Here is a 13,684-nt window from a genome sequence, read left to right on the forward strand (position 1 = left end):
GGGACAGTATGGGGAAAGGCCCTGGGGTGATGTTGGTCCAACAATACAAAATTTTAGTTAGAGGAGTAAGCTCAAGAGACCTATTGTACAACATACTGACTATACTTAATAATCATATATTGTATACTTGAAAATTACTAAGAGTAGATTTTGAGTGTTCTCAACACAAAAAGAAATAAGTATATGAGGTAATGGACATGCTAATTAGCTTGCTTTAGCCATTCTACAATGTATACATATTTCAAAACATCACGTTGTACATCATAAATATATTCAATCTTGTCAATTAGAAAATATAAATAGCTGGAGCTAGGTGCGGTGGCTCACACCTATAATAATCCCAGCACTTTGGGAGGCCAAGGCAGGTGGGTTGCTTGAGATCAGGAGTTCGAGACCAGCCTGGCCAACATGATAAAACAATGTCTCTACTAAAAATACAAAAATTAGTGGGGCATGGTGGTGGACCCCTGTAATCCCAGCTACTCAGGAGTCTGAGGCAGGAGAATTGCTTGAACCAGGAGGCAGAGGTTGCAATGAGCTGAGATCATGCCACTGCACTCCAGTCTGGGCAACAGAGCAAGACTCCATCTCAAAAATAAATAAATAAAATATAAACAGCAAAGTTCAGTGGCACATGCCTGTAATCTCTGCTACTCCAGAAGCTAAAGCAGGAGGATAGCCTGAGCCTAGGAATTTGAGACCAGCCTGGGCAACAGAGCAAGACCTTTTGCCTAAAAGTAAAATAAAATATAAATAAACAAATAAATAAAACAAATTACCATAAATTGGGTTGCTTAACACAATAAAATTTATTCTATCACAGTTCTAGGGATGAGAAGCCCTAAATCAAGAGTTCAATAAGGCCATAGACTCTCCAAAGGCTCTTGCGGAAAATCCCTTCTTGCCTCTTCCAACATCTGGTGACTCCAGACATTCCTTGGTTTATGGCTGCATCGCTCTAATCTCCACTTCTGTGGTCACCCTGTCTCTTCCTCTTCCCTGTTTCTGTGTCAACTCTCCCTTTGCCTCTATCTTCTAATGACATTTGTGATGGAATTTAGAGCTCACCCAAACAATCCAGAGTAATATCTTCATCTCAAAATTCTTGATTTAATCACAGATGCAAAGTCCCTTTTTCCAAGTAAGGTAATATTTACAAATTCCAGGGATTAGGACTAGATCTCTTTGGGTGGCCATTATTCAGCCTGTTAAGGTGAGTAACAGAATTTGAAATACAGTTTCCATTCATGGGCTTTTGCGAAAATGCTTCTTAGTACATTTAACTAAATTTAGTCAACAAATTGATACAAAACTCTAATTTGATTATTACACATTATACACATGTACTGAACTAACACTTGGTATCCAATAAGTACAATTATTACACGCCAACTAGAAATCAAAGGAAAAAAAACTGAGATGTTCAAGGTTTTTGCAACTAAAAGATTTGTTATAGGGCAAAGGATTAAGGCCATCTAACATTTTCCGTGTCACAGTAAAACACTGAGATTTAAGATAATACAAAATCTAAAAGCAAATGTCAACTAAAGAGGACTGTGCGATTATGAGAAGAGGCAGCTCAGAACACTGAAAAGGCCAAGGAATTTAAAACCTGACAGGCCTGAGCACCTTTTAGCTACAAACTGTTTAAATACCAAGAGCTTCAGACAGCTCATCGATAAAACCAAGAAAACAAAGTCAGCCTTTCAAATCTGTCACAAACTTTTGAGAAAATACACACATTATGTTATATTATATATGTAAAATATATGTTACATTGTTGTTATCTGATAAATATAAGTCTGAATTTTTGGAGATTATATGTTTCAAAAAAAGAAAAAGCATGTCTATTACTGGGAAGGGGGATAAAATAAAAGGCAAAGTACATCAGAAGGTATTCCAATTATTTATTATTTTACGTTATTTTATTTTATTTTATTTTTGAGATGGAGTCCCGCTCTGTCACTGAAGCTGGAGTGCAATGGTACGATCTCTACTCACTGCAGCCTCCAGCTCCTGGGTTTAAGTGATGCTCTTGCCTCAGCCTCCCAAGTAGCTGGGATTACTGGTGACAGTCACCATGCCCGACTAATTTTTTTGTATTTTTAGTAGAGATGGGGTTTCGCCATGTTGGTCAGGCTGGTCTCGAACTCCTGACCTCAGGTGATCCGCCTGCCTCGGCATCCCAAAGTGCTGGGATTACAGGCATAAGCCACTGCACTCAGCCTATTTATTTATTTTTTAAAATATTTTTGCTCTTTCGTATACCTTCAGAGGTCTTCCAATTCTATCAAATAAAGGCCCATAAACACACTAATGTATGTAGGAACCAAAATTTTCACAGAGAGAAAGAGATACAAAATTTAAAAAGCAAAGAAAAATACTATAATGTTAAATTTAAAAGGAGATGTCATTAGGAACTTTTAATTTTTTAAAGTTTGTATATTTCCCAGCTCTTTTCACTGAAAAGTCAGAGGAGTAACACCCTGGTAACAATAAGCCAGTGCCCAGAGCTTTGTTTCTCAGCACCATTCCCAAATAAAAGGAATGAGACCTTCTTGTCGGGGCGGTGGGGGGGGGGGGGGGGGGGAAGTGATTTCCAGGTGAAAGGCAGGAACAGCCCAAGGTGAGCCTGGAACAACTAATTTGTCAAAAGCCTGGAACAACTAATTTGTCAAAAGCACGGAGCATCTGAAAGCTGAGAATAAGAAGCCAGCTTGAAGCCCAGCCCTCCCACTGACCACATTTGAGACACTTTGCATGTAAGAGCATACTGGTAATGGAGTATAATACAGAATTAAAGTAAGTAAATCCAGTAATTTATGTTGATATAAAAGATTAAAAGAGAAAGAAAAGGGGGGGAGGAAAGAAAGTTTCTGTTTACTAAAGAATGTTGGACAGTAAGTATAGGAGAAATTATAGGATTAGAAAAATCGCCACCTTTTAAACATCAATAGAATAACTGATTCAGCAAAGAATCATCATCGATGCTAAAACCATTAGGTGAAAGGTTGCTGGAGAAAAAGATATCCATGTGATCCTGATGTATCATCCCACAGATTATCTACTCATATATAACGACAAAATGGAGTCTTTACAATGGAAATATCAGGTGGATGCCACCTTCATCAACTGATCAAACAGCATCACCAACGCCTGGACACTATCCCTCCTGAGGACATACAATAGGTAGTAAATAATAGCTCCTAACCTATACCCCAAAATGTATCCGGAATTGAATCAGACAATGAGGAAACAATCAGACAAGTCCAGAATGCAGGACCTTCAACAAAATAACTGGCCTGGATTTCAAAAGTCAGTATCATGAAAAACAATATAATGTTTCTGTTCTGTTTTAGAGTAAAGGAGACATAACAAAATGCAGTATAATCTTCAATAAAAAAACAAAAAAGAAACAAGAATAGGCAAAGAGCCATTTGAGGTAGGGAAGGGAGGTGAAGACACCAGCTCTGTAAATATACTTGAAAGTTCTAGTATATTTAAATATGGATTAGACATTAGCTGATATTTGACATGATCATTAATTCTCCTAAGTGTGAGAATAGCATGGGGGTTCATGCAGGAGAATGTTCTTAGTCTCAGAAGATAAATGCTGAAATATTGTGATGCATACAATTTATACTTAACCAAAAAAAGAAATTATGTGTGTGTTTGTGTGTAGAAAATGTGTGTGTACAAAGAGAGCACAAAGATGGTAAAAATGTTAATAAAAAGTCAATCTAGGTGAAGCATATAGGTTGTGTGCTCACTGTATTTTTCTCTCAACTTTTTTTGTGGCTCAGAATTTTTTTCTGTAGTTTAAAATTTTTCCAAATTAGAAAAAACTGATCTCAAATATTAAGGCAGATAATTCATGTTGCATGTGAACTTGGTCACACTTCCTCTGAACCATGAGCCATTGTAGGGAGTGAAAAAACAATCAGATTTTCCACAGAAAAATGCTTGCTGGAATAAGTCTATGTTTTGCATAGCTTCAGCTTAAATGAACTACTGTGAAATACACCCCAGCCTTTTCCTGCGCCACCCTGCTCATATACTACATTTTCCTACCAAGCAAAGACTCCACCTTGGGGTGAGGGTAGAAAACAAAGGTAAGAAGGTTAAAAAGGAAACCTTCTGCCGCTTGAACAGAGAGAGAAGGCATAATCCAACAATCCTCCAGAAAACTGCAACAAGTAGATCATCTAATTCCCTGCCTGCTCCCTCCCACTCATCAAGGTCTTCATTTTACAGGAGGTCCTTTCCATTAAAAAAAAAAAAAAAAAAAGGAAAAAAAAAAAAAGGGTGACAAGTGCATAAATAAGAAAAGGAAAGTGCCAGTGAAAACTGAGAGTATTTGAAGTACACAAAGACATTATACATGGGTTATATTTCAAACCACTGCATGTGGGAAAATCAGACACATGAAGATTCCAATAAATAGAGAAAATTCAGTGCTAGAGAACTCCATCTCAGAGTGGTAGGTAACTGCAGTCTGTCAAAAGGGTGCTGGTAAGCAGCAGGAACAGAAGCGAAGTCTCCTACAGTTTACCTAGAGAAGGAAGAAGGCAAGATCCTTTACAGTTTACCTAGAGGTTAGTTCTTGTACATTATACTTTGGCTATTAGCAGACATTGGTGTTTGATTAGCAAGAGTTCAGAGTCCAAAATTCTGTGTTTAATGGTAAAAGCCACTGCAATCTTATACAGCTTAAGAAAACCCCATCTTTAAAATGAAAGCAGAAGGCCAGATAAAGTGGCTCATGCCTGTAAATCCCAACACTTTGGGAGGCCGAGGCAAGCGGATGGCTCGAGCCCAGGAGTTTGAGACCAGCCTGGGCAATAGAGCAAAACCCCATCTCTACAAAAAAACACAAAAATTAGCTGGGCATGGTGGTGCACGCCTTTGGTACCAGCTACTCAGGAGGCTGAGGTGGGAGGATCGCTTGTACCCGGAAGACAGAAGTTGCACTGAGCCAACATCATGCCACTATACTCTAGCCTGGGCAACAGAGTGAGACCCTGCCTCAAAAGAGGGGGGGAAAAAAGTTCCAACAAAATGGAAGCAGAGAAGACTGGTAGGGAAAAAAAGAATCCAAAGGCATTCTGCAGTGTGTCCTATTTAATTCTATATGGTACAGTTTCTTTCCTCTAGCTTTTGCAGAGTGCCTTTCTTGGGGCTTTGGAATCACATGTGAATTTTTAAAGGCGATTTGATCAGAAAGAAAGATTACAGAAAAATTAACGTTCATAGAGCTATGTTGTACATTTACTCACAATTTTACAGCCGCCTTGAAAAATACCAAAGGCATATAAATACTGTCATATATCTGCACACCACCACCTTGATGACAATAATAGTTCTCGGAAACGGTAAAGTATTCTTTAAACAAGTCAAATATATACATACTGAATCCCCAACTTGAAACAATGATTGAAGGAAATAATTATTACTCAAATAATGTAATAATAGTAGTAGTAAGTACAGAAAATGGTCCTAAGAGATGGAAAGGTATACATTTAATCACTTCCTGGTCATTAGAGCAAAAGAAAGCTGTTTCAAACAAAAGAATTAAATGAGATAATTAAAAATAAACATACCCATCTTTGGTCTGATCCACCACTCCACTTATAAGTTCCACAGTCTTTGGATTAGGCTGGCTTTCTCCAAAAATGTTCAAGTATCGAGTGACAAAGTCATTGGGGGACATGAAAAATTCACCGTTTTTCTCAATGCTTGCATACTGTTTTAAAAAAAAAGAAAAACAATATTTTATATATTTGATTTTCAGAAGTATATAATCATAGGATCAATATGTGAAAAAGCTCAAAATATCCAAATGATAAAATATCAGATATGATTATGTACTCTTCACAATGACCATTATCTCCCAACACTTCAAAGAAAAAACAAGTCAAATTTTATGTGTATAAACTTAACTGGGAGCAATGTTTTCCCACAGGGACATTTGGCAATATCTGATGGCAATTAAGATTGTCGTAACATGCGAGGAAGGGCGCTACTGACTCCAGCGGGTAGAGGCCAGGGATGTAGCTAAACATCCAACAATGCGCAGGATGACTCCCGGCAACAGATGGTTCTCCAGCCCAAAGTGTGGGCAATGTCCAGGTTCAGAAACCCTGGTTTACAGAAATTTGGAAAGACAAACTATGTCTTGCTTTTTAGCAAAGGCACATAGCTTTAAAAAAAAAAAAAAAAAAGTGGAACTACGAAGTCATGGAGACAAACAACCTAATTCCTTTGCCCCGTTCCTGCTTTAAGAGCATCAAGGATACAAGAAAGGATGGCAAACAAGCTAAGCTGGAAAGCAAACTACTAAGTGCATGTCATCTTGGGCAATCTTATGGAGGGAGGCAGTAAATGCTGCTCCAGTGACTGTCCTCTCCATTCTAAAGCATTACTATGCAGAAATGCTCAGTAAGAATTAGGTGGCATACAATGCTTCCTCACAGTGTTCTCCTAAGGTCTGGCCCTTGATGTGATAACACTCCAGCCTGGATAAGAGGGGGCCCACTAATTTCTGTTGCATGGAGCCCTAAGGGTAGAAATGCTGAGAAACTACATGGGATCTTGTGGTGTCCTTATGAAGCAGGACACGGCCTCTTGATCCTGGGGACAAAACAGTGGTTTGGGGACTCAGGATGTAAGGACAGTGCATCTACAAGAACAAGCCTAGCTGGGTGACAAGAACCACACTGGTAGCCATAGTGATGGAGGGTGCGCAGTGAAGTGCCAGGGCAGTGTCTCCTCTCTCTCTCTAATCCAAGTTAAGCCTGATAAAAACTGTTTGTAAAAGTCACTTGTCATTTCTACATTTCAACTCCAATGCAGACTAAGGCTTTGCTCAGATACTCAGTAATAATAAGCTTTGGCGTCCCACGGGCCTGGACTGTGCCTCTTACCACCTGAATGGCCCCAGGTAGGTAACTAAAGCTTTTGGTAACTCAGGTTCCTCATTCATAAAATGAGTAGAACAACATTACAGCTTCATAAGACAGATGCTAGAAATAAATGAGATAATCATGTCATCTACTTAGCACAATGCCCTATACACAATAAGTACTTTATATTACATAAATGTTCTATAGTATTGTCTTACAGGTAACATTTTTTTAGCACACTACAAGGAAAAGCCTCAAAGATGCCCCAGTGATCCTACCAGTCTTCAGTTAGCACTTAATTCAGCTTTTTGGACACGTAAAGAATTATAGTTTGATTTTCCTAATTGAGCCAAAACAAGATGAAAATATAAAGGAAATATCACTGCTAATTAGAGCAATCCTATGACTTAGGAGTTATACTACCTAAGCTTGCCCCTGATAGTGAATAATTTATTTCAGTATACAATTTAACTTTTCTAGTACCAGTAGACATTTCCAGTTTTTAGTATTTTTAAATAAAGCTAAGGTAGCAAGCTTTGTATATAACATTTGTCCAAATTCCTGGCAATTTTCAAAGGCTAGGCTCCCAGAAGAGAAATCGTTGAGTCAAAGGAGAGGAACTTTTGGGCTCTTGGTACTTATTATCACACTGCTCCCCGGAAAAGATTGTACCAATTTACATGGCCACCAACAGTGTGTGAACATGCCCTTTACTCGCTTTGGTCTATTATATTTGTTGCAAATATTTTTCCGTTTGGTATTTTTATATAATTGAGTCTATAGAATTTTTTTCTCCTTTGAAACTTCTTCCATTACTTTTCTAAGCTTAGACACTAGTTGTATTAGTCTGTTCTTACACTGCTAATAAAGACATACCCGAGACTGGGTAATTTATAAAGAAAAAGAGGTTTAATGGACTCACAGTTCCACATGGCTGGGGAGGCCTCACAATCATGGTGGAAGGCAAATGAGGAGCAAAGTTACGTCTTAACATGGCGGTAGGCAAGAGAGCTTGTGCAGGGGAACTCCCATTTGTAAAACCATCAGATATCGTGAGACTTATTCACTACCACGAGAACAGTATGAGGGAAACCACCCCCATGATTCAATGATCTCCACCTGGCTCCACCCTTTAAATGTGGGGATTATTACAATTTAAGCTGAAATTTGAGTGGGGACACAGCCAAACCATATCACCAGTCTTTCTTCATTTCAGGACTAAATATCAGAGAGTTTCTCTGAGTTTTTTTAAACTCTGCTCTCCCTGCAGCAGTGAGCAGAGGGTCCCTATAGGGGGAACGGACTATATCCTTATAGCCACCACATCTTTAAAATGTCATTAATCCTTCTTTGAGAATATTTTTCACTAGCGACCTGAAGACTTCCTCCCTTACAATTTTCGGGAGTTTTATTATGATTAAACATACACCTGCAAAATCGGAAGAGTTTTAGGAGTTCTCATATAATGTTGTATAATACTTATTGTCATCACCAAGAAATACCACCATACCCAGTGAAGATGACAGCAAAGGAAACCAGAAGGAACCTATCACTACAAATGCCCATTCCCCAAGGGCAGGGGTCGTATCTGGCCTGCTCACCATCAGTCACAGTAAATTGATAAAGGTTTGTAAGCTGTGAATGAGCCAGGGTAGAACCATAATCATCCAGCTGCCCTATTGCCATGAATCACTCACATCCTGGGACTGAAGGACAAATCCCCTACTGTTTTCCAACCACTGAGAAGGTGCACACAACAGGTCACTGCATCTGCCCATCCTTTACTTCGATTCCCTGTTATAGGGATGAAACACAATATAATTAAGGATTTGAATCTGGATTGGGTATTTCATATTAGGGAACTATCATTAATTTTATTAGGTGCACAATGGTATTACAACTGTGTAGGAGATTGTTTTTATTATTTGAAGTTCTATGCTAAATTATTTAGGGTGAATTATAGTGATAGCTAAGTTATATTTACATTAACATAAATCAGAAAAAAATGTATAAACTAATATGACAAGTATTACTTTAAATTAGATGATGGTTATGTGGGTGTTTACTACTCTATTTTCTGTATGTCTGAAAAATTATCACAATAAAGTTAAAAATAAATTTAAGAAACATAAATGGTCAATAAATATATTGCTCTATTTATTTAAAAAATGAATATTTTAAATAAGATACAATTTTTCAACTAACAGATTGGCATAAAGTCTTTTTTGTTGCTGCTACGGTATTTTTTTTCATAATAATCTGAGTTGATATAATGTAGGAAATGAACACTTACATGTTCCCACCCAAAATATATATTGAAACAACCTTCACGAGAGGCAGTCTACCAAGAAGAATCACAAGCCTTAATATGTTGTAAACCCATTCTAACCCAATGGTGCCACTTCTAGGAATTTATCCTAAGAAAATAATGCTAGCTATATGCAAAAATGTAGGTACAACACTACCATTATAGTGCTGTTATGATAGTAAAGCACAGGAGACAACTAAATATCCAATAATAAATAGTGGTTCGATAAATTAGCACAAAACAGAAACAGCCATATGTAGGAATATTATGTAGCATTAAAAATATTGTAGAAGGCTTCCTTTCAGCCGGAACCACCATCTTCCAGTAATTCGCCAAAATGATGCACACAAAGGGAAAGAGGAGAGGCACCCGATAGATGTTCTCTAGGCCTTTTAGAAAACACAGAGTTGCCTGGCTAACACGGTGAAACCCCGTCTCTACTAAAAAATACAAAAAAAACTAGCCGGGCGCGGTGGCGCGCGCCTGTAGTCCCAGCTACTCGGCAGGCTGAGGCGGGAGAATGGCGTAAACCTGGGAGGTGGAGCTTGCAGTGAGCTGAGATCTGGCCACCTCACTCCAGCCTGGGCGACAGAGCGAGACTCCGTCTCAAAAAAAAAAAAAAAAGAAAACATGGAGTTGTTCCTTTGGCCACATATATGCAAATCTATAAGAAAGATGATATTGTAGACATGAAGGGAATGGGTACTGTTCAAAAAGGAATGCTTTACAAGTGTTACCATGGCAAAAGTAGAGGAGTCTACAATGCCACCCAGCATGCTGTTGGCACTGTTGTAAACAAACAAGTTAAGGGCAAGACTCTTGCCAAGAGAATTAATGTGTGTGCTGAGCACATTAAGCACGCTAAGAGCTGAGATAGCTTCCTGAAAAGGGTGAAGAAAAATGATCAGAAAAAGAAGGAAGCCAAAGAGTAAGGTACACGGTGTCAGCCTGCTCCACGCAGAGAAGCACACTTTGTGAGAACCCACAGGAAGGAGCCTGCGCTGTTGGAAACTATTACCTATGACTTCATGGCATAATAGGTGGTAAAAGAAAAAAAAAAAAAGATCCCTGGACTGTAAAAATGTTTCTCTTCATCGAGTAGAAGTGTGGTGTCCTCTCCCCCAAAGAAATATTTAAAGCAAATTTTAATTGTGTCCTAATTCATTGTATAATGTCTTTATTAATCAAATTTAATGTATTGCTTGCCAAAAGATGTGAGGTAGCTTATTGCACAAGAAATTATTCAACTGGTTAGAAGATGGCCAGATATTATTTATGACATATTTGTACTAGTTTAAAAATAGTCCCTCTAAATCATCATGGAAGAAATAAAGTAATTTACAAAAATAAAAAAAAGTAGAAGCACACTGAATTATAGGAAAAACTATTTGTAACATAGCAGGTAAGGGAAAAAAATAGATATAAAACAGTAATTTTTTTCTCCTAAGGGGAAAAAAAATTATATACATACAGAGAGACACATAGACTGAGAAATAAATAAACATATAAATATCTGCACCTACCTTCCTATGCAAAGATCACAAGTTACTTTTGTTCATATATCCACCTTTTAAATTTTCAATAAATACAAAATTGGTGTGATAAAAAGCTTTCCAAAAAGAGAATTAACTGTTTTTCAAAATTTACCTACAAACATTTTAAAGGTGGATACCATGATTTTGTTGACAGAACAATTATAAAAATCCAAGTGTAATTCACTATGTTACTCTGTAATATGTCTTACGTTTCTCATTCAGCCCTTTTCCCCAATTTTCCCATCTTTTGCTACAGAGATTTAATTATATGAGACTATATACTTCTAAACAGTTGACATGGTTTGTCTGTGTCCCTTCCCAAATCTCATCCTGAATTGTAATACTCCCTACGTGTCAGGGGCAGGGACAGCTGGAGATAACTGAATCATGGGTGCGGTCTCCCTATAAGTCTCACAAGATGTGGTGGTTTTATAAATGGGAGTTCCCCTGCACAAGCTCTCTTGCCAGTCACCATATAAGACAAGACTTTGTTCCTCATTTGCCTTCTACCATGATTGTGAGGCCTCTCTAGCCATGTGGAACTGAGTCAATTAAACCTCTTTGCTTCATAAATTACCCAGTCTTGGGTATGCCTTTATTAGCAGTGTGAGAACAGACTAATACAATAGTATGCATCATCTCTTTTTCTCCCTGAAGCTACTGGCTCCCTGTCACTTTCAAGCTACTGGCTCCCTCTCACTTTCTCTATTACTAACACAATAGTACACATCATCTCTTTTCTTCTCCGGAGCTACTGGCTCCCTCTCACTTTCTCTATTACTAATACAGTAGTACCCATCATCTCTTTTCCTCTCCGAAGCTACTGGCTCCCTCTCACTTTCTCTATTACTAATACAGTAGTAGCCATCATCTCTTTTCCTTCCTGGAGCTACTGGCTCCCTCTCACTTTCTCTATTCTTATTACCGGCTCCTCTCTGCACCCAGGCTGTATTTCCTCTCTGCTCTCTTTCATCCATTATAAAAAATCAGCCATCTTCATCAAATATTCTCTCAAAGTGACTCTATCTTGCCACTCTCCATTCCTCCTGCTGCCACAACCCTAAGGCTGCCTAACTTGTGGCCTTGTTGCACCAATCAAATCTCACACTCACCTCCTTGTCAAAAAACCTCAAATGCTCCCCACTGGTTAGTGGAATGCCAAACCCCCAATTACCTTTCCAATCCTGTCACCCACACCCTGTGATACTTAGCATGAAGAGTTGTATTTAAATAAACATTTAAAGGATGACCAAGACTCCTTCAACCTGGAGAGGTTGTTTTCTCCCCGACTCATCTCCAGGCCTTCCCTCGAATGTGTTCCTTGTCGCCTCTCCCACTTGTCCCTGAGACTCCCCAAGTTTTCTCTCCTCGGGGCCTTCCCTGACCACTCCCCACAACAGGGGCTGCTCCCTCCTTCCACCTCCTATAGCATTTGCTTTAACCACAATGTGGGCCCTTGAAGTATGCCAACTTTAAGATTCTTTGTTACCTCCTGCATGCCTATCCATCTGGTCTCCTATATAAAATCTGAGCTCCTTTAAGATGTGGTCATTGTTATACACCTTTTGCACCTCCCACTCACCACAGAGTTTCATGGTGTTTTATTTAAACTGTAGACACTCAATACACATCTGTTTAAGCTAACAGGAAGCAACACCAAAAGCACTAGGCAAACAGAAAAATGCACGTCATCAGGCTAGAAACAAAACTGACTTCTTAGACTTTAACTTCTACATCTAGATGAAACATTACCTGCCACTTGCCATAAGAACATCCTCCATAAGAAAACATCTCTCGTTGGCCAGGCGCAGTGGTTCAAGCCTGTAATCCCAGCACTTTGGGAGGCCGAGGCGGGCGGATCACGAGGTCAGGAGATCAAGACCACCCTGGCTAACATGGTGAAACCCCATCTCTAATAAAAATACAAAAAATTAGCTGGGCGTGGTGGCAGGTGCCTGTAGTCCCAGCTACTTGGGAGGCTGAGGCAGGAGAATGGCGTGAACCCAGCTAGGCAGAGCTTGCAGTGAGCCGAGATCGCACCACTGCACTCCAGCCTGGGCTGGAGTCTCAAAAAAGAGAAAACATCTGTAATATGCCTTAGCCCCACATGTTTTATAACAAGTCCTGCCCTGACTACCAGCAGCCAGGACCCTGTGCCCCGAGCCAGTCCAACTGTGTAGCCATTCCCTCCACACATGTGGCACTCTGACAGCTCTTTACTTTGTATGTGTTGTTTTCTTTGCCTAAAAAGGTCTTCCATTGCCAACAAACCCTTCTCTACGTACTCATCTTCGAGCGCAGTTCAAATATTACCACCTCTCCATAACTTAATGACTCTCCATAGAAAGATAAAATTAGACCACATCATCTTCCTGTTAATTAATGCTGTACAATACTTATCAATCATATCATGGCTTCTGGGGATTTTTATACTTACACACAGTTCTCACTCAGATATTTATGGACAGGAGCCATGAAGTATGCATTGATATATACCCAGTTCATGAAACTGTACCTAGGTACCTTCAAAAAAAACAGTGGAACTGATTCTAAATTCTCAAATAAATGAAAAGGTCAGAATTGGGCTCATTTTAATCCCGCAGGAGCCCTCTTTCCTTATCTGGCTCAATTTCACCGGCTGTCGTTGATCTACAGAGCTGCCAACTTTCCTGCTACCATCACATCTGGTGTGAAGGCTGCAATGAAGCTCCCTTCCAACTCCCAAGCTACAGAAGAATCCTCTCTTTACATAGGTTAGCAGAAAGAAGGGTAGGATATTTCACATGGAATTTTTACTAGGAAGAAAGTCAAGTCCGGAAAAAGTCACAGAAAATCAGCAAAGTAGACAGGTTTACAGAATGCTTACTGCTGATCCATAATGAACTAAAAAGCTCAGCCTGGCACAGTCCCCTCACTGCTGTGTTTCCCGTTCTTCCCCT

The 13,684-nt window shown here is 39.2% G+C and overlaps 1 protein-coding gene across 5 annotated transcripts in view; it reads right to left on the reverse strand.

The window, feature by feature from the left end:
• Nucleotides 1–13,684, reverse strand: part of LOC105475544 (solute carrier family 25 member 13) — a 199,554-nt gene that overhangs the window by 158,491 nt on the left and 27,379 nt on the right. For all 5 annotated transcript variants that reach the window (XM_011730904.3, XM_011730902.3, XM_011730903.3 and 2 more), the window contains one exon: nt 5,601–5,743. In XM_011730904.3, coding sequence (XP_011729206.1) covers nt 5,601–5,604 — 4 coding nt within the window. In that variant the 5' untranslated portion in view covers nt 5,605–5,743. The remainder of the gene's footprint in view (nt 1–5,600; nt 5,744–13,684) is intronic.

Source organism: Macaca nemestrina, chromosome 4 (assembly GCF_043159975.1).
Source record: "Macaca nemestrina isolate mMacNem1 chromosome 4, mMacNem.hap1, whole genome shotgun sequence".
NCBI classification, from domain to species: Eukaryota; Metazoa; Chordata; class Mammalia; order Primates; family Cercopithecidae; genus Macaca; species Macaca nemestrina.